This window comes from Notolepis coatsorum (assembly GCF_963971535.1).
Source record: "Notolepis coatsorum genome assembly, chromosome: 20".
Lineage (NCBI taxonomy): Eukaryota > Metazoa > Chordata > Actinopteri > Aulopiformes > Paralepididae > Notolepis > Notolepis coatsorum.
Window position 1 is genome coordinate 14,284,839 of NC_140184.1, and position 22,966 is coordinate 14,307,804.

At 44.3% G+C, this 22,966-nt stretch overlaps 1 protein-coding gene across 1 annotated transcript in view; it reads right to left on the bottom strand.

The window, feature by feature from the left end:
* The window catches only part of LOC311247106 (calcium and integrin-binding family member 2-like), a gene marked incomplete at both ends in the record, with an annotated part of 61,643 nt that overhangs the window by 14,055 nt on the left and 24,622 nt on the right, over nucleotides 1-22,966 (bottom strand). Inside the window, one exon of the mRNA XM_084337418.1 lies at nucleotides 7,367-7,514. Within this exon, the coding sequence (XP_084193544.1) occupies nucleotides 7,367-7,514 (148 nt within the window). The remainder of the gene's footprint in view (nucleotides 1-7,366; nucleotides 7,515-22,966) is intronic.

Here is a 22,966-nt window from a genome sequence, read left to right on the forward strand (position 1 = left end):
GAGGTGATCACGCCCACCACCCACCACCCCCATGGACAGTGTGAGGCCTTCGATTTCATCTAGTTTTGATGTTAATAGTTTTTCATTCATAGGTATAATAGACTTTTGATACTATACGAATTAAAACTGAGGGTTATGTATATAACCTAGTTCTATGAGTTAAATGGTGCGCTCAGCACCTGTTCTGCACTGTACTTCACTTTGTGCACTGAATAAAAAATTCCACCATGTACCTTTATATCCCAACATCCGTCTGACCACACCCCCTTCCGCTTACCTTCATAAGCAGGTGTGTGGTCACCTACTCGCCTCCTTCCCAAACTTTCACCACAAGGCGAGATCAAGGGCCGCAGCGGCGTCCAGGTGCTGAGCGCACCATTTAACTCATAGAACTAGGTTATATACATAACCCTCCGTTCTATGACGTTAATGGATTGCTCAGCACCTGTTCTGCAACAGGGGCTGAGCGGGAGCCATAGCCCGACCAATGTACCCCACAACCATCAGACCGGGGAGGACCGAGCCCCCCCGACCCTCCCTAATGGAGGATACCCCCCCTATTGGAGGTTCACGGGAGGGCGACGGATCCGACCGTGCGAAGAGGCACTCAAGCAACTTAATGCACAGGGTGAGCAGACCCACGACTACACACACGCACAACCCGCATGCCACCCGGGAACGAACAGAAGGAACAACCTCGTTACTGCCCCCAGAAATCACGGGGTTAAGAGCAAACCCAACCCCGTGGCAAGGCTGTAGCAGCAGAGCGCGAAGGAAGACCCAGACCCACTGAAGGGACTGGATCCCCTGGAAAACGAGGGCCCGGAGAGGTCAATGACGCCAGGCATCAAGACCCCACCAGGTGGTCACTTAGTGACACCGCCCCCCACATCGCCAGCGTATTCGGATAAGGCCCCTCCAAGAGCGGGCCCTTTCCTCCCAATAGCACACCGCCTGGCACACTGACCCTGCAGAACAGGCAGTCAGCATGGCCGTAAGCACACAAAAAGGTTAACCAACGGAAGCAGGTAGCGCACCGGGGAAACCAGGCAACAGGCTGTAACCTGAGCCTGGAGCACTGTGGACGAGACAGGCGCCAAAGGAGTCAGCTGAAAACAGCCCCCCCGGCGGAAGGGGCGTATGCTGGCGTTTGGTGCATGACAAAGCCTCCATTAAAAAAAACTCACCCAGAGGGGTCGAGGCAGAGAAGGCTGACATGATTGGCAGACGTCATGAACGTGCAGGGGCACACTCAACCGGGTAACCCGGGAGTTGACACTGCTCCAACACACCAGGGAATCAACCACCCGCTCGGTACAGACGGTGGTTGTTCCTATAACCCCTTAAGAAAAAACTCCAAAATACACCTGCGGGTATACACTGGCTATACCGCAGTACAAGTGTTTCAGTTTTCAAAAAAGGGTTATCCCAAGCCTACGGTATCAACGAAACTTTACTTCGGACCGGGCCCGGCGGCACGGGAAGCACAGGGTTACCAGAGGAGGTCCAAGACCACCCCAACAGCCCCCTCTTCACCACGCGTGAGAGAGGAGCGAAAAGAATGGAGAACCAGCCCTAAGCACACCGCACTTGGTATTCCCAGGCGGTCTCCCAACCAAGTACTAACCAGGACCGAACCTGCGTAGCGTCCGAGATCGGACGAGATCGGGCGTGTACAGGTTGGTATGGCCGTAAGCCATTACGATAGTGCAGAGTACAACATGTACCCAACAAAGGGTACCAGAACAGCAGAGCTGCATCCCCGGCGGACAACGGGTTAACTGACCTGGACCAGCGTGACCAGACCAGTCCCGTGTCCTAACCACGCCGACATGCCCACTCCAGAAGAGGGGGTAGGTATGAGTGTCGATCTAAAACATGAAAAGAGGGCGCCACCCAGACGGTCCCCATTTAGACCGTGCTCAGTGGCCCACCCCAAGGGCGTGAGACCCCTCTACCTATGTTCAGATCTATTCTGTTAACATCCCCCAGATATGAACGAGAATTCATCGAGACAACCTAGTAAACTGGCGCTCGGAAGAGACAAAACTCCATCCCAGTTGCCCTATAAAAACGCTGTTTTAACAAGCAACCAAGGCGCACTTAGCCCCTGTGTGATTCTGTCACAGAAACACACCTGAGCCAGCACTATGTATGCGTCGAGACCCAAACACATCAATGGATAGTCTAGCAAGACACCAAACATTGTTCCTCCAAGTCGCCTGGGAGAACGACACGGAGCCGTCGTGCTTCATGTACCTTCCTCTTTTTATTCAAAAAAGAAAGAACACAGACTGACATGAATCCCTCGTGACGCCGCTGAGGGTAATTTTTTTTTAACATTTTTACATCCCACCACCCTCCCATAGGGAGGAGACGGAAATCCCCAGAGAGACTTCCCACGCGAGCTGTATAGATTGAAAAGAATATATTGCAACATTGAGCCATGTAAAATTTGGGTTAGGGCTCTCCGAGGAGGAGGCACTGAACCAATACCAGTGTTGGGACTAACGCGTTACAAAGTAACACGTTACAGTAACGAAGTTACTTTTTGCCGTAACTAGTACTCTAACGCATTACTTTTTAAATTCAGTAACGCTGTTACCGTTACTAAATGGTTTGTTAGTTCGTTACTGCGTTCTTTTTATGTAGATTCATATCGAGCGTCCTCCTGACTCCTGTTTGATTTCGCCTGCGTTTGTTTTGTTTAATAATAGAGAGCGTCTGGTTTCCGCATTTCTGATTGGCCACTGACTGACGTTCTCTGACGTTCTCTGACCAGAGAGCGTCAGTCAGTGGCCACTGGCCAATCAGAAATGCGGAAACCAGAAATGCGGCTACGGAAAAGTAATAGACGCTCTCTATAGTAAACAAAAGTCAGGAGGACGCTCGCTATGAATCTACATAAAAAGAACGCAGTAACGAACTAACAAACCATTTAGCAACTACTTGGAGAGATAATTAATATACAACATGGAAACGAGATAAAGAACATGTTTGAGGGGCTGCTGGAGTCAGCTGGACTAACGTTACATCTCGACCGGACCACCGCAGACTTTGGTGAGTGCAATGCCAATGTGTTCACTGAAACTCAAGTTGATCAACGGATTTTGACTGTACGAAATCTGCCAGGGAATCTCATAATACTAATCAAACAATATAAATATAGTCCTTTCATGCACAATTGATATCCTAACTATTCTAACGTTGCAATGCTTTGATTGATATCTTAAACAACGTTGCAAGATGGTTATAATGAAACGCTCCGGCGACATCAAGGCTGTTCCTTCAACCGGCGCACTTCTTATTATCGACTCGGGACAACATTTGTTTGTGTCAGATTTGTGTTTGTATCTAGACCACATTGATTAGCAGAGTTCAGTGATGTGAATGGAAACTGTCAAGTTGATCAAGCGATTTTGAGTATCTGGGGCATGGGACTCGGGAGCAATCTTTTTTTTTTTTTTTTTTTAATAACTAAATAGTTACTTTTCACAGTAACTCATTACTTTTGGGTGTAAGTAACTAGTAAAGTAACGAAGTTACTTTGAAATGAAGTAACTAGTAAAGTAACTGAGTTACTATTTTTCAGTAACTAGCACAACACTGACCAATACACACTCAATAATCGAATTGAATCGAATACACACACAATAGAGCAGGACTCTTTTTTGAAGTTCTACTCACCTTGACAATCTGAGGAGGAGGCTCTGAACTCTGAGGAGGCTCCCTCACAGGGAAGGAGAGTCCTAACTCACAGAAGGCCCGAGTAGGAGCTTCGTGAGGAGGAGCCCTGACCACTCCCTGAAACAGATCCATCATATGGACCTGAACAACTCACGGAAGTCTTACCAACAGAGACGCGCACAGTGACGTACTCTATGGCGGGGGAATAGGAAACTCCCTCCCCCCCCCCCCCCTCTTACCCTGTAACGTGCCGAACAGCAACGTGACAGGAACCTTGAAGGACAGGAGGTTTTAACCCCTGCCCATCAAAAGGGGAGGAAAGGATTACCAGTTCACCCCTTTACGACCCCACACCCATGATACGATGTAATGACAAAAAAGAGCATGACACAGTCATAGTCAGCTACATGAAGTGTCTAACAGCTTCACACAGCTCATGTGCTAACCTGCTATCTGATTTTTACTAAGGAAAAAACACAGAATAGAGAGGGCCCCCTTAAGAGCCCCGGTACCAGACTTACACATGTGCTTCTGTGGCCAACCTAACCCAGTTGTAGATCACAAGACACACACAACCCTTTATCACCACAAAAAATGGCAAGTACACTCTTGCTACAGAGGAACGCCGTTTTTCATAACGAGAGAATACATAATTCTCGATTAGTATCGGCCACAGGCCTTGCTAAGCACACACGAAAAGTGACCAAACAATCTTTTCTTTAGGAAAATATAGTTTCTCAAGCGGTTAGCACAACCCCAGCAACTAAGCTAAGGGTTACACAGTGACACAATATATTGTAAACAACATGTCTGAGAGGAGGGTGGGGAAGCCCCAGGGAACCGGGGGGATCACCCCTCCTACCTTACCCTTGATACGGCCCAGTTGAACAGGTAACCCTGTTAATATGTGAACACACTGTTCATTGTCATTACAGGCTGAGAAAATAATTCATTCTTCACTCATATGTCACTAAGCATAGCTTTATAGGTTAATTAACCCCCATAGTTGTGAGTTCACGGTACATGAACACACATGATGTTCTCAACACAACTAACCAGATCATTTTTACACATGTAAACAACAACCCGACTTGTATGGAGAAGAAGCTATACCAGTGACAAGACAGTTCACACACAACACGCGTTGTATCCTCAATGTATTGCAGCAACACCCGTTTTGGAAAACATCGTTATTACAAAACATTTAGAAGGGAAGGAAGAAGACGCGTTTTAAGGTCTGGTCGGGACCTTCCTACCGTGAGCGCAGGCCAAGCGAACTGCAGTCTGGCTAACGGGGCACCAACGTTAAACACAGCATTCCTGTGTTGACGACAAGGGCAGCGTCGCTGCGCCACCCAGCCGCTACGGTTCTCCATGTTGACGTAGTCCTCGCCGGCCGGGCTCCCGGTAGGTTCGACTAACATCCTCTGTCAAAGATGACGTCGTAGTCAGAGTGTTTCAAGGCATGTTATAGTCATAGCAATGTTCAACAGTGTAGCATCAAGCTAACAGCCGCTCTCGACTGATAGCACCAAGCTAGCGTTTCCTAGCCTAGTGACACAACGGGCTAGCGCCGCAGCTAACAGCTGACTGGCTAACAGGTAGGCCACAACTAGCACGCAAGCTAAGCATCTATCACCTGAACTGTACAAACGACATAACAAGCCACACTTCAGACAGGCCGCCGTCTGAAACCCTCCTCATCCTTTAAGAGAGAAGAGAAAAAGAGATGTCAACACAGTTTACAACGGTGATTTTACCAGACATCCGGCGGAGCCAGCACAAGTCCCATCTGGGCTGCAGCCGACTTGAACATGGATCTTCCGATAACGAACATCCATGCCCACATTTCCTCGTTAGGGTATACTCTCATTTGTATATGAAAGATGGGGCCTACACGGTGACAGAGAAGCATCCGCTCGTCCAGAGAATCCTGGGATCACCAGTTCTTGGTCGCGGCCCACTAGTTCACTATAATGGGCTTCAGACCTAAGAGGCTGAACAGAGGACCCTAATCTGGGGCCGGCTTTCGTAAAAATTGTCAGCTAGCCCCCATAGCACTAACAGACAAGTGGTGCTCGCAAGCAAACATTACTCACCCAGGCTTGAAAACCAACCAGTCCCTCACAACAGACTTCCACAGTCCAGCTGCATAGCAGGAGGGTCAAACCCATCCAGCCGCAGCAAAGGAGGACTGCAGTTTGGGGAGCATATTAGCGATGCGAGCCCCTAATACGAAAAAACCGGTGGAGGTTTAGAATGATCATCATCTTCCAGACACTCCAGTGACGAAGACAATATCGCCGTCAACCTCGTCAAGTGGGGATCTACCGAAGGCACTTCCTTGTGGTGAAAGTGAAGAAGGAGGCGAGTAGGTGACCACACACCTGCTTATGAAGGTAAGCGGAAGGGGGTGTGGTCAGACGGATGTTGGGATATAAAGGTACATGGTGGAATTCTTTATTCAGTGCACGTGCACGAAGTGAAGTACAGTGCAGAACAGGTGCTGAGCAATCCATTAACGTCATAGAACTAAAAGTAAAGCAATTCAGAACAGTTTTGTAACGTAATTCAGAATTGCCCGCTTTAAACTACTCTATAACCATGGGAGCAAGTGAAAGACCCCATCTGTAGAGATGCAGGGGGAAAAGAGTATATGAGATATGCATGAGATATTGAATTTGCGTTCATTCTTGTAATCATGGTATCGCAATATCCTGGATGGTCTGATGATTGATAACCCATAGTCAGCAACCTCCCTCGATTCCCTGCCTCCACTTTTTGAAAATACATCACTTCCCAACTCTTCCCCATGGTTTCATATTATTTTCACAGCATAGACCCAAAGCCAAAGGGCCTGAATCCATCTGTAAGTGTTTGTCTGTGCATTATGTCTGTATCTGTCTGTCCCCACAAAGGTAGACCAATTAGAGATGATGATTTCATGAACCTTAACGCTGAAACAGATAAGTAATGTTATAGCCCTGTTCAGCCAGCCAGCAAACCACTTAGCTCTGAGAGCTGACTTCCATGACAATAATTCACACAATTCATGGAAATAAATTAGAAAAAAATCTTTGTATGCAACAAACCGAGGTACATTTAGCAGCATCATCAGGAGCTTTGCCATATCCACTTTGAGAACAGAAGTATATAAACGTTAGCATTGCACTAATTGTGACTAGCATTGCTAACATCAGTGAATGTTTGCTACTCAATATTTAGGCTATAGGTTATGTTGTCTTGTACAAAGGCTTTCACAAACTACGCAATGCAGGAAATCATTGCAGGAATTCATGACGGCCAAGACGCAGCTGAAATATTGAGGGGCAAACATTAACCGACTATGCCAATGTTTATATATTTATGTTCAAATAGGCTATGATAAAGCTCCTATTTAGATGTCAAAGGGATATGGCAACTAGAAATCTTATTTAATGTTAGTTGCTTTCTTTATCATTATAGATTAGATGGGTTTGTAGTTTTGCTCCTACTTATTCAGCTTGCTAATGTTATCTAACTAAACTTGCTTGATATAGCTAGTTTCTTATCTATAGATAGCTATATTAGACAGAGCGTTGTAGCAGACATTGGGGTAATGACAACCGGACCACACAATCGACCACATAGCCTACTTTGCCACAAACTCTAGTAACTGAAAACCAAACTCTTGAATCACCATATATCTTGAAGGCATATATGGTCTTGAGTTCCCTCGGGGAGGTTTCACAGAGGGCGGAGAACATGTCGACAAAGTCGTTGAAAGTCAGGTTCCCTTGGCCGTCCTCTGAGAACGTCTCCACTATTCGGTCTCTGAATGGATTTTCCTGAAAAGGGTAAGAGAAAGAGGGCAGGAATGTGACAATTATTTACAATACAGCAACCCAACGAACGGTGAGAGAATGCCCATTGATTGTACATCAACCATGCGATAGATGGAGAGTTTTCTGTATGGTATACGGCACACTGACACACCGTATATGCAAAACACACACTAATAACAACAACTCTCTGCACTACACAAGTCCGATTCCATTCCATTCATTAGTGAGAGTCCACCAGATGGTAAGTGCGTGTGTCTAATTCTGAGCTGTCATAAATCACCACGGTGTCCACTAGGATTGATTATGCTAACTTAATTAATGCGGACATCTGTGCGAGTGAAACGTTGATTTACGACGCGGTGGCGTTTTTTTGGCGCCATTTTCTCCGCCTGTTGTCGGAGGTCCATCATTCAAGTGGCTCTCCACCGAAGTCGCCGCGTGCCAGACACTCACTGCAGGATTTACAGCCCTGCTACCACGCGACACTTAACATGACCCTAACGCGGATGGGTGCCAGATAATCCTTCTCGTAATTCCCGTAATTTCCCAAGGAAAAAACATGCTGTGAGTATCGTTAAATGGTGTGTCACGTTCATCCTTATGTAGACATTGTGACTCAGAGCCTATAGGGGTCTGGATACTGTAACGATTGCTACTATCTCTATTGCTGATAATGCTTTAGGAAATAATCACAATCAGGATCAGGATCAGAAAGGTCTTTATTGCCAAGTAAGGGAATTTGCATACAGGGCATTTGCTTTGGTCGTGTGGTGCAACATTAACAGACAATTAAGGTAGAATAAAATAAAATAGAATATAACATAGGACAGGGCTGTACAATTGTGCAGAATGTGGTAGAATATATACACACTAAATTGTGCAAAAAGTATGAACACACAAACACAAACACAACACATGTCGCTTATGATATTCACAATAGGGCTGGACGATATGGAAAGTAAATCGATACACTGTATATATCGTGATATCCGCTTCGGTATGGAAACTCACATTCGATAATCCAATCGACGTTCGTCATATTAGACTGTAAGTAAGGTGATGGGAGGTGTGATACATGCAGCTGAAACTGAGATTATCAACTGACGTTCTCGAATATTTCCGTAATGCTTTCGTAAGAAAGACAAAAATTCAGCTCAGCATTCATTCAGACGGTAAAGCGGTGTTTCACAGCTCACAGGATAATGCAATAGATGATGTACGGTTACTACTTATTGCCCAGTCCTGCTTGATAACGCACTTCATGTAGCAGGGTAATCATTCATCATCATCTATTACTAGAAGCGTCTGAAAGGGAGAACCGAGTCAGGCAGGGCTCCGCTGGGCTGGGATGACATGTCGACTGAGCAGAGAAGGATGAGTCAGCAGCATGTGAACCGATGCCCCGTCTGTACCACTGCCCCTGTAGCCTCACTTTAGCCCTACAAACCTTACTCACAGTATGACCTCAGCGCTGGCTGCAAAAAAAAGAAGGCTCATAACTCTCTTTTTTATTTACTGACCTAATTATAAGGCAGGGGAAATCCTGTATAGTTGTGGTATGCTTGAATTGGTCCCAGGCCTATTGGTGAAAAGTGTAGTTCCAAAGTTGAGGACTTAAAGGGGCACTTCACCCAAAAACGATTTATTTTGTACATAATCTCACACATCCAAACACATTACACATTAATTTTGTTTGACAGTTATTGAGAGTAAATTCGTTTGATTATGGCCACCAGTGATTTGTGTTGTGTTAATTACAGCACCATGAAATGATGTGGATGGAAAAGATAGCAATACCATGTCCCCCAAGGTTCCGTCCTCGGCCCCACCCTCTTCACTCTATATATGCTCCCCCCCTTGGTCGTGTCATCAGCCGGCATGGGATATCCTTCCACTGCTACGCTGATGACACCCAACTCTACCTCAGGACTGCCCCACTTCCCTCTGCCCCCCTACCGTCACCACCGTCATCACCTTCATCCACACTGACTACCTGCCTTGAGGATATAAAGGCGTGGATGAGACACAATTTCCTACAACTAAACAGCGCCAAAACAGAAGCCATTTTAATCGGCACCCCACACCAAATCAAATCATCCCCAATAACCAGCATCACCTTTTACAGCCAGAACCTCCCCCTCTCACCTGTAATAACTAACCTGGGCATAAAAAGGGACCCCCACTTGACCTTTGACTCCCACATTAAGCACCTGTGCGAAACCTCATTCTTCCACCTTAGAAACATAGCAAGACTCCGTCCCACACTCACCCTGCCAGATGCGGAAAAGCTGGTTCACGCCTTTGTCTCCTCAAGGCTTGACTACTGCAACGCACTGCTCATCGGGATCCCTAGCAAGAGCATCCAGAAGCTCCACCACATTCAGAACTGTGCTAGTAGGATCCTGATGAGAGTGCGGAAATATGATCACATCACCCCATACTCCATTCCCTACACTGGCTCCCTGTCTCCTCCAGGATTGAATACAAGGTCTCCCTCCTCACCCATCAGTGCATCCACAGCAACGCCCCCTCCTCTCTAAAGGAGCTCATCGCTCCCCCGACCTCCACCCGCTCCCTCCGCTCTGGACACTCAAACACAATCCAACCCATACACAGGACACACCTCTGGACCATGGGTGACTGGGCCTTCTGCTCAGCTGCTCCTCGGCTGTGGAATGCCCTCCCCGACCATCTGAGAGCACCACAGTCCGTTGAGGTTTTTAAAAGGGGCCTAAAAACATTTATTTTTAACAAGGCATTTGCCTGAATTATTCTTTTACTTTTATTTTTACGTCTATTCATTTTATTATTATTATTATTATTATTATTATTATTATTATTATTATTATTATTATTATTATTATTATTATTATTATTATTATTATTATTATTATTATTATTATTATTATTATTATTATTATTATTATTATTATTATTATTATTATTATTATTATTATTATTATTATTATTATTATTATTATTATTATTATTTTATTTTGATCAAATAAAGCCCTGAGGTCTATCACATGCTTCCTCCGATACATATGGAGCCAGCCACACTAAAAAAACTGGGATTGGGGTTAATTAATATTTATTAAATAATTATTAGTAACTTATACATAATAAAAAAGACTATGTGCCGTATGCAATACAATTGGGCTGAATTCAACGAATTTGAACAATTTATTAATTGCATTTTACACAATTTTAGTTGAATAAAATGAGCTGTGATACATTGAGTCGAATTTAATTATATTTTATCAGCAATGTCAGAGATGCAGAAAATTGATAGATTTTACTCATTAGGAGATCTTTGGTTTTAATCACCTGGCACTTTCGCCCAACTAATGGGACTTTATTTTGACACCACGTGGATGATGCGGCCAATCACATGCAAGGATCATGCTATTGCCATTATATCCAAAGACAGCAAGTGTGGTACATGCACACGGACCCAGGTGAGTAATAATTACGAGTACATTTAATCTGTTGCCTGTTCTCAAGTGAATGCAGTACCACTATGTTTTATTCATGTAACATGCTGCTAAAAGTAGCCTATTAAGTTTTACATTTCAGGAGAAAATGTTTTTCCGACTGTTGTAAGAGAGTGCATGCAATTCCGACTCCCCCTTCACTATCTTATCTTGGTTCGCTAATGCGTCTGTGGCTTGCATGCTTGCTATAGCTAGCCTATACTAGCCAACCAGTTCTTGCTAAAAAGACGCTCGCCTGACATCGTCATGTAACTTGAGAACCGAGGCACGGAATTGGTAGAGTGAGGTTGCATTAGAACGGCAAAAAATAGATCTTTCGAACAGTATATGTTGGGCGAGAAATGCAACCAGAGCCTCTAGATGCTCGCAAAGTGCCGCGACTTGTGTGTGTTCAGTGCACAGGCCCGACACGGTAACCCACCTGTTAAGATTAAAACGTGGCAACAGCCAGGCACCATGCTGTCGGCTCGCATGCTAGCTAGCTAGCCTATATTAGCCAACCAGTTCTTGCTAACTAGCTATCGTGCTAGCTAAGCTGTAACGTTATCAGCCACAACACGGTGTAATTTCCCTATTTTCTTTTTGTGAACATGCAAATATTTCTTGTAGAAGTGGCACAATCTTCCATTTACTTGGGTATGTAAATTAATAACTTTTTTCCTTATCTTAGGCTTGGACTATGAGGTGGAACTGTAAGATCTGCAAATCATTGTCTACTACAAGGAGGAATCTACTGAAGCATTACAGACTACAACATGCAACATTCGGTAGTGCACAACCCCAGCCATGTCTACATGACGGTTGTCCTTGCACATTCAAAACACAGGGTGCCCTTCGCACACATTTATCCAGATACCATGCAGCAGGAGAAAGTTCAAGGCCAGGAATTATTAATTTTAAGTGTTTAGTTTGCAGTCACCATTGTCCTACAGTGAAGGACTACTTTCAGCATATTGGAAGGCATCTGAAGAGACACGAAACTGTCTTTTGTGTATTTAAAGGTTGTGACTTTTGCACAAATATATACAATACATTTCTCAAACACAAAAACAGAAGCCATATAGGCTATTCTTTGAGTGATTTTAAGCAAGACGTGTTTGCGAGTCACCATAATCAGAATGTTGACCATTCTGATGTAGGCCTACCAGAGGCCAGTGATGGTGAGGGGGATGGATTTTGTGTTTTTATTTATTTCATGGTTATACAGTTTTTAGAAATGTACTTGTACCATTTGAGGCTTCAATGTTCCTTTTTGTCTTTCAGCTCCAGGATGAGTTTCAAAGAATCACAATGGTGCACCTTGAATCACAGTTCATGTCCAAGCTGGATGAATACACTCCCAAGCTGTTGGCCCTCTTCCAGTCCAAGGGTGGCGCCGTGGGGATGAGGTTGAAGGCTATCCTACTTGAGGTACTCTTCAATGACTTTTCTTTTCTGTTTGCTAATATTCTCAGGGATGTTGTGACTGCTGGAATATCATTGCTTATATGAAATATACAGCAGGTATTGTTCGCTTGTCATTCTCTCTACAACAAAGAGTATGAAATAGTTGCAGACCTTTTAAATACACAGTTGGCGGCTGGTTAATGTGGGGCACCTGGTTGGAAAATAGTTTTCAAATTGTATTTGGTTAATTTCTGTTTATTTTGAGATGGACTCTTATTTGACCAGCTTATTGAGAACTCCACTGGTTTGGATTCATAACCAATTGCAAAGTTTTGGTGCTCGGAGTTCTAATAATAATTACTCAATTTTGTGTATTACAGTAAAGCGCGATTTCTGCAGAATCTTATTTTTTTTTTAAGTTTAAAAAAACTAGCATTTTTCAAAATGGTATAAAACGGAAATTAACCGATTAAAAAACAATCAGGGAGTCCCCAGAACAGTTTGGTCAGAAAGCGCCCAATACAATGGAGCTTCTTTTGTGGCCCTCAAGTAAGAGGTGTTGCTGTTGAGGTTTCTGGGCGCTTTGAGGGCCACAAAAGAAGCTCCATTGTATTGGGCGCTTTCTGACCAAACTGTTCTGGGGACTCCCTGAGAGGAACTACCCACTGGGGAGCTGCCCCCAGAACTACATCCCTTCATACTGAGAGGAACTACCCATTGGGGAGCTGCCCCCAGAACTATATCCCTTCAGGGACGTGCACAGGACTTTAGAGGGGCAGGTGCTCAAAGGCTGAAAAGGGCACTATACCCGTGTAACGGATGGTATCGTGAAGCGCAGTCAAGAGGGGCTGGGGTGAGCAGCGGTGCTATGGGTTAAACTCACTCTCACATCCTCAAAAGACGCATAAACCCATTACTTAGAAGTGAATTCACCTCTTGGTATAGCGGTCTGTGTTGCTGCCCGTGGTGTGGGAGACCAGGGTTCGACTCCCACTCGGGGCATCGAAGTTTAAGGTGACGTTGTCACAACCGTTACACCCGTGTGTGTTAGAACCAAGTGCGTGAAACGCCCAAGCCTGAATTTTGGGGGCCCTTTTTGGGGCGGGGGGCCCCCTTTTTATGCTTTTTGGGGGGTTTTGGTGATAAAATATTGAATATTGAACTATAATAATCAGTGCAGGAGCTCACTTATCCTTGAAAGACACTTTTATCACTGACTTAACCCTTTTTCCGCCAATAACGTCATACGACAGGTTTCTAGACGGTATTTTCGTATGAATGTGAGAATGAAAAAGTAAAACGTTCCTACATCCTGAACGATAGATAATTGATGTTGAATGGGCCATAGTAATGTCAATTTAGCAATACAATTTAAAAAGTTATAGCCCTGCAAAGAAGGTGAACATCTCCATAGACTTACAGCACTGGCAGAGAATGGTATAAGATGATCAAAGTGGTGGCAGGGAATGGGTTAACCCATTCCCCGCCAATAACGTCATACGACGGGTTTCAAGGTCATGCGAATTCTGCCAATAACGTCGTACAGCGTGTTCATATTTCACCCACGGAGTCTTGGCTGATGCTGTAGGACTCAGCACAACTCTGCAATGCTTCAATACTGCCACCTGGTGGCTGATCGGCGAGTTGCCAAACCGGAAATGCCCGTTGCAGCTCGGTCCATCCCCTAATTCCGTCCGGCCACTCGTTTATCGTCCCGGGACTCAATACACACACTGTGGATATGGATCCGTTGCCATAACTCAATAATCCACATGATTTGGGCGTATATTAGTATTATACAAACCGGAATTGGATTGCCTCGATCCACATCACATAACTGGGATCTGTTTGCTCCACTCTCATCGCCCAACGCTACGAGGAAGCTGACGTGAGTTTCAGCGTTTTTGTTTATCATTTTCGATACAAGCTGCTCTGATCAATATATCACCCATACTACATAAATAATTTAACGTCGGTCACGGAATTATAAACGACCCCCCCCCCCCCCCCCCCCCTCCGTTCACCCGCAGATGATCAGTCATAACGTTTAGGACCATGTACAGTTGAAATTTTTAATATAACGTTGATCGGTATCAAACGGCATTTGATAATCTAATATATGCATTTATGTCTATATCTCACGTTCTAGGAAATACTGCAGAAAACGATAAAAACATATTTATACTAGACGGTATTTTCGTATGAATGTGTGAATGAAAAAGTAAAACGTTCCTACATCCTGAACGATAGATAATTGATGTTGAATGGGCCATAGTAATGTCAATTTAGCAATACAATTTAAAAAGTTATAGCCCTGCAAAGAAGGTGGACATCTCCATAGACTTACAGCACTGGCAGAGAATGGTATAAAATGATCAAAGTGGTGGCAGGGAATGGGTTAATGTCCTTTAAAATCCAAGAGAGTAGCTAGCCCAAGAGAGATTACTGCTAGATACATGAATACATGATTGCTGAAGGTCTTTGGGTATTGCTGCTGGTAAGATGGCCATGAAGTGTAGCTTAAAACCTCTTCAAAGCTCTTTGTCTTAAAGGGATAATAATCAATACATATAACATACGGTTATCCTATAACCATAGTTATATGAGTATAGCGAGCGATCTGCACTCTAGTGGAACCCTATCCCTTATCAATCTAATACTGAATAATTTTCTTCACATGTACACACCCATCCGCCTGGCCACACCCACATCCGCTCCTCTACATAAGCGGGGTCATGGCAACGCCACGCCATTAGCGGCTGCGGCGGCCGCCATGAGCTCGGGGAACAAGGCAAGCAACTCCTTTTGCGTACCTCCCTCCACGTCACTCGCGTCCCTCACGTACAGGAGGCTGCCACGGACGCCACCATCTGACGCTGGGCATCTTGTCTCAGGGTCGGAGGTTCTAACCCAACCCTGGAGTACAAGGGACCCCAAGGAGACGCAACACGCCCTGCCACTCCCCAAGGGGGAGAGTGATACGTCTCTACTGGGGCTTCGAACAAGAGAGCTCTCGCCCCCTCCATATAATCCTCAGTCTCCATCGTAAATGGAGACGAGGCAAGAGAACTCTTGTCCGGCTCCAGCACAACATCAAAGCCTGGCCGTTCGCCCCTGCTGCTCGCCGCCTTACGACGAGAGCGAGCTGAGGCAAAGAGTCTGCATCGCAAATCCCCTGCCACCAGAGGAGCTGTCGCCGACTGTCCACTGGCGGGAAAACCAGGGCCGGAACCAGGCCATCTCACGGGAGATAGAGGCTCAACGGCCCCTCGGAGAGGCAAACTCACCACTGGGCGCCGCCCGGGCTTATCTGACTGCCACGACAGCGGAGCCAGAGACGCCCCACGACGCACGGAGGACGCGGCAATGGTGAAGCGCTGGTGAAGGGTGACGTTGCGACAACTATTTCGGCACTAAACTCAAAGTGGTGTATACAGTCACTTCTCGTGGTGAAAATAGGGAAGGAGCTGTTAGTATGGCCACGACCCCGCTTATGTAGAGGAGCGGATGTGGGTGTGGCCAGGCGGATGGGTGTGTACATGTGAAGAAAATTATTCAGTATTAGATTGATAAGGGATAGGGTTCCACTAGAGTGCAGAGCGTAAGAAGCTATACGATATATAACATTAGGTGCAGGGGCGTTTTTATGGTTAGAAAACATTGGGGGCTTCAGCCCTGGGGGGTGGAGGGGGGGTACCCTCCCCCCCCCCCTTTTTTTTTTTAACACAGAAATACGCAATTTTAGAGTAATTAGAGATGAATACTGAATAACTAGAATCATTAGAGGTTCTCAAAGTGAGGTCCAGATCCATGAGAGGGATCTGGGCAGTCCCCATAGAACATTCAAAGTTAACAGGACCAAATCATCAGTTTCTTATTTATTTATTTATTTAGCCAGATAAAACATTGATCTGGTCCAAGAAGCCCCAACAGGAGTACAAATATACATATATACACATATATATACATATATATATATAATATATATACATATACTGTACATACATACACATATACACCAATAACAAAATAAAAACACAGTTAAGAATCATACACATAAGCAAATAAACAAACAAACAAACAAACATATGCACAGCCTATGTACAAAATAAATAAACAGTTCATCTCTAGTCTTTACAGTTTTTCCTGGTCAGGACAGGCAGAGATGCAGTCCCTACTATCCAAAGTGTCTTTCCCCCCTGGATGATAATAATAATAATAATAATAATAATAATAATAATAATAATAATAATAATAATAATAATAATAATAATAATAATAATAATAATAATAATAATAATAATAATAATAATAATAATAATAATAATAATAATAATAATAATAATAATAATAATAATAATAATAATAATAATAATGCATTTGATTTATAAGGCACCTTTCAGGACACTAAAAAAAAAAGTCCACAAATCGGTGAATGAAAAAATTATAGGATCAAATGAAAACTACTTACTAAAAATGTTTAAAAGTACTAAAAACCAACAAAAAATACCAAACACTAACAAACATTCAGCACAGACAATGGGGATGCTGACACAAAAAAAAGTTAAAAAGTAAAAAAAAAAAAAAAAATGTAAATGTAAATTTTTTATTTTTTTTTTAGATCCGGGGCTAGGAGAAAAACATCCGGGGTTAAAGCCCCGGAAGCCCAGGGCTAAAGCCCCGGAAGCCCAGGGCTAACGACGCCACTGATTAGGTGGCCCTCATCCGTTGTCTTCTTCTTCATTTGTGTGCTCGGGCCAGACTATACCACGGAGCCGAATAGGTTTCCTCATCGGCCGGTTTGACTATAGTATTTTTATGATTTACCAGAAGTGCTGAGTCCAATGCACCTTATCATCCATAATCATCATCCATATAATCCGTTTTGTCTTCATAATATCCAATAGTTCACTCTAGGCGATCGCCATTGTCGAACGTTAGGCATAAAAAAAAATATTGTTTGGTTCCTGTTGGTTGTCAGTTAAGGTAGGGAATTTATTTGATTTAATTTTTTTATTTTATCTCTTCCCACGGCGACTATGGATAGGGAATTTCTTTATTTAATTAAAATGTTCATGACAACATGGATGCATGTACTCTGCCAGCATGTTTAATATCCATAATACTAAAGGTTTGACTAAGGGCGCGTTCACACCTACTCTGTTTGGTCCACTTTAAGTGGACCATGGTCCCTTTAAGTGGACCATGGTCCCTTTAGATCGATAGTCCGTTTGGTTTGTACAGGTGTGAACGCAAACCGAACTATAATGAGGACCAAACAACCGAACCATGGTCCTCTTGAAAAGTTGGGACTCGGTTCGTTTCAATCGAACTATAGTACCTAATCCAGGAAGCAAAGTAGCGTACTCCTCTCTAGACTGGCGCCGCACGCGGACAGTCTCTCTCTTCCTCCCTCTCTCTCTCTCCTCTCTAGACGCAGTCTCTCTCTTCCTCTCTCTATAGACTCACGCCGCGCGCACCCCCCAACTTTCTCCTGCATGAGGAGGACATTCGCGGACATTCTCTCAGATAAAGAAAAAAAAAGCTTACATACTTTTTGGGTAATTTCATAATAGCAGCGTGGACCAGCTCTGTAACAACAACGCATCTCGAGCTGCTTCTATGCAGCTGTATAGTAGTTGACAGCTTACGCAGGAAGGGAAGGGAAGGTCTCTCTCTCTCTCTCTCTCTCTCTCTCTCTCTCTCTCTCTCTCTCTCTCTCTCTCTCTCTCTCTCTCTCTCTCTCTCTCGTCGACTAGCGCCGTGCTCATAATAGTATCTCTCTCATTACGCTGCCGGCAACTGATTACGTTTGTGAGTGCTATAGTCCAATAGATGCGACAGCATGTCCTTTGTTTACAAATTAGATCCGCACCAAACAGGGTAGTGTGAACGCAGACCAAAAGCAAACAATGTATCATTTTCACATTTGGTCGACCAGAAAGTCCGGACTATCCACGGAAAGTCCGGACTTTCAGATGTGAACACACCCTAAGATTTTTATGAAACTTTATTAAAAAAAAATATATTTTTAATATATATATTTTTAAACTCATAAAATAAATTGGGTCAAACCTAAATCGGCAGGGTCGGTCGGCAACCGGAACCAAACCATTATTTTTGTTAGGCCTTAGTTGGCTGTACTGCTCACTGCTGGTCGCTCCCTATACTAGTGCTTTGGGAGCTCTCACTGCGGCGTGGGGCGGTCCACACTAAAATGGCCCATGCAGTTCATAAGGTAGGCGATACTGCCCCCTGTCGGGATTCAATCGTCATTGCAGGTCCCAGGCACACTCACAAAGGCCCGCGTGAGTGTTTAGAATAATAATAATAATAATAAAAAAAAAAAAAACAGAAACGAGATATCTCATTATTGGCGCTCAAGCGTTGGCTCTCAGAAACTAGACATCTTGTTTTTGGCGCTCAATGAGTTAAAGGTGTATTTCCACCCTCTGCTATCTGTCATTAATATCACTGTGATTATGCTATCAACTAACATCAACTATATAAACATGTTTGTTAAGTTTGCAAAGAAACTCCCTGCGTATTCTCACCATTGCTACCTGTGATTACCACCAAAGATATCAATGTTCCATTTAGCAGGCATATTCTTGCCAGAGACTTCTGTATCATCGGGCTTTGTAAGCCACCCACCCTATATTGATGTGTGGGGTGTTTGGGGGACTGGCTGTTCCGGGGGGGTTCACATGCCTTCGAGCTACATTGTACTATTGTACTTATTTTATGCCTATTCTTAAGTCTGCACGTTTACGTTGCACTACTTTTATTGTCTTTTATACCTATTCTTATGTCTGCAATTTATGCATTGTTTTTTATTCTGTCAATTGTGTGCTGATTTTATGCCTATGTTCATTTTATACTAATTGCTGTGGGGCACTCTGGACTGCGGGTCCATGTGTGAGAAGTGCTATATAGATAGTTATTAATATTTATTAATATTATATTGTAAAAATGTATGCATTGAAATGTCTGTAAAGTCTCGACGACATTGAAAATGAGGGTGACCTCAATTGTCTTTTTGAGAATAAATAAAGGTTTGAATGAATGAATATATATATATATATATATATACTCTTTTCTCTTCCATTCAGGTCAGGGTCATATGGCTGTCTCCATATGTATTGGACCTCAGGGCTCCCTAGAACGACCAGTAGGGGGCACATGCGCGCAACGACCAGGTAGCGTCATTGCTTTACCAAAACGGTGCATGCTTCCGCGTTCCCGTTTTGCGCTCTGATTGGCCACTGATGTTTCTGGTCGCACCAATCGTGTGACGGCAAGTTCTTTCCCCGGTTAAGCTTAGGCGCTCTTTCGAAGTTGGTTAAGGTTAGAGTTTGTCTTAGAGCATGGCGATAGAACGGTTAGGGTTAGGGTTAGGGTTTGCTGTTGGTCGAGGCGGAAATGGGCGCGTCACGCGATTGGGCGCACATGTCACATGACCAGCAGTGATGCCACTAACGCGTTACTAAGTAACGCGTTATTGTAATCTGATTACTTTTCCCCGAAAATAGTAATCTAACGCGTTAATCTTTACAAGCCAGTAATCTGATTGCAGTTACTTGTCCAAGTGGCCGTGCGTTACTATTTCGTTACTATCTCATCATAATGCAGGCGGAATGCAGTATTTTCTTTCGTTTTCGACAGTCAAATATACGTTTGGAAAGCTTTTCCTTGTATTGGGGAGTGACGTCACAGCACGCAACCTCACGTGTTGATCCATGCTGGTGGGCGCGGCTGTTATTGTTATTATCAGGCTGACCTGCGAGCTAGCAGGGAGACACTCGCGCTCGTAACGCTTTCTGGCACTGGAAGTTCACTAGTCTACTTAACGTTTGTGTAAACTAAGCCGGGTGAAAAAAACATTCACTTTGCGGAGGAAACAAAATACTGTCTACCGCATATGGAATATACAGCACAGCACGACCATCGACTTCTACAGGACTCGGAGTCGGAGCTGCACCAGCCAAACAGTATGTTCTACCTTTGAGTTAAACATCTTTTGCAGTGCACTATTCATGAACATGGAACACCATACTGCAGTATGTAGGTTGTCAGTAGCACACTGACAACACTGCAGTATATATATTCCCTCCCCGCCGTATGTATATTTCCCTCCCACCCACCCACCCCCTCCTAATGTACAGTCCCCTCCCCATCATATGTATATACTCTGTCAGGATCTAGGGGTAACAGTACTGTATATTTGAATACCGCTTATGTCACAAATGTATCAGTACTAAATACCTATATGTCGAGAATGCAGCTGTGACTGCGTCCCCGACCGCCAAGAACCTTGGTGTTGTCCTCGACGACCAGTTGAACTTCTCTGCTCACATCGCAGCGACGACCAGAACCTGCCGATTCCTCCTGAGCAACGTCAGAAGGATCCGCCCCTTCCTGACAAAAGAAGCCACCTAACTCCTCGTCCAATCAACAGTCATCTCCCGCCTCGACTACTGCAATGCACTGCTCGCTGGCCTCCCGGCCACTGCCACTAAGCCTCTTCAACTCATTCAGAACGCAGCGGCCCGCCTGATCTCAAACCTACCGAAGTCGGCCCATGTCACCCCACTTCTTAGGGACCTGCACTGGCTCCCCATTGCTGCACGAATCCGCTTCAAGGCCCTCGACCTAGCATACCGTGCGGCAAAGGGAACCGCTCCCGCCTACCTCCGGTCAATGGTCTCTAACTACACACCCTCAAGACCCCTACGCTCTGCATCTTCTGGCCGCCTCAGACCTACTCCTATCCAAGCTCCGGGAGGGTCATCAAAGAGAAGTCGCCTATTCTCAGTCCTTGCCCCACAATGGTGGAATGAACTACCCACCCCAGTTAGGACAGCCGAATCACGTCCAATCTTTCGCCGTCGACTAAAGACGCACTTCTTCAACCATTATCTGAATTAAAAAAAAACAATAAAAAAAAAATCTAACCCTAACTAACCGTACTGTCATGCACTTGTCCTAATAAACTAACCTACACTGTAGCACTCAACACTTTGATGAACATTGTTGCTCAGCTGATAGAGTTGTGCCCTTCCTGATGGCTTGTCGTACAGAACTTGTAAGTCGCTTTGGATAAAAGCGTCAGCTAAATGACTAAATGTAAATGTAAATGTATATGTCCCTATGCCATAAATGTCATGTATGTTGTGTATGTCATAAATGTCTATATGAATTGAAAATGGGGGACCCTGATGAAAACAAGACAAACGTCTTTCTCAGGTCTGCATCCCCTTAACAATTGTATGTATTGAGCCGTACTGTATTGTACCCATTCTGCAATCTGTTAAATAAAGTTTTCATTCATTCATTCACACAATAATAAATAATAATAACGTAGAACCATATCTGAATGGGTCAGGCCTCAAAGGTAGGCTACATATCAGCCTACATGTGGTGTTATTGACCATTTATCTTTTGTGAAATCTATAGATCTATAGATAGCAAGATAGGCCTACCTGCCCTATTAGTACATTTTACTCAAACTGAGTACATTTTACTAAATTTTTTTTGTCATTCTTATGTTGTGGCAGCAGCAGGGGGGACGACTTCGTAACCTAGTTACTTTCAAAGTAACTAAGTTACTCTGATAATCAAGTAATCAGTAAAGTAACTAAGATTACTTTTTAAAGGAGTAATCAGTAATCAGTAATCAGATTACTTTTACAAGTAATCTGTGGCATCACTGATGACCAGAAACGTCAGTGGCCAATCAGATTCGCAGAACGCATGAACCGTTTGGGTAAAGCATAGACGCGACCAGGTAGGGGAGGGGGGAATTGGCATAACGACTAAATTGGGATGGGAGGAAAAACACAGAAAAATCAGGAGAAAAAAAGGATAAAAAAAGAAAGAAAAAAAGTGCTACAGGAGATAAAGATAAAAAGTTAAATGAATAAAAACAATTAAAATTAATTAAACAACCAATGGGTCACGGGGCATGCGTTCGGCTCCCCTTGCTTCCCCCTTTTTTGCCCCTGCCCACCTGCTGACCACTCTGGTGTCGATCAGAAGGGGCAAGCCTTGTGTCCCTGCCCCCTGCTGGCCAATCTGATGTCGATCAAAGATGGCCAGCCACTTGCTCACTCCCTACCCATCCCACCTAGCTGAGTGTCACTCCCTACCCATCCCACCTAGCTGAGTGTCACTCCCTACCCATCCCACCTAGCTGAGTGTCACTCCCTACCCATCCCACCTAGCTGAGTGTCACTCCCTACCACCAGCAAGGCATTTGGATGGACACTTACACAGTTGTCGTCTCTAATGTCTTTTTTTGTAGAGCCAAACAGAATCTCAGCGTACAGTAGGTATTTCCCAGGCTCCTTCTTGGCAGCAATGGTACTCGAAAGGCATCATGAAGTTGTACAATCACAGCTTACTTCTAAGAAATGCCAAAGGTTTTACAGGTTTTTAGTACTTCACCATCTCCTTTGCCAGCTAATTGTTAGCTTCTTGGCAACGGACTGTTTTTATCTCTATGGAAATAATTCTCGTTCCTGCCAGTTTGCCTCTTCACAATAAATCTTCTACGAAGTGCACAGTTCTCGGATA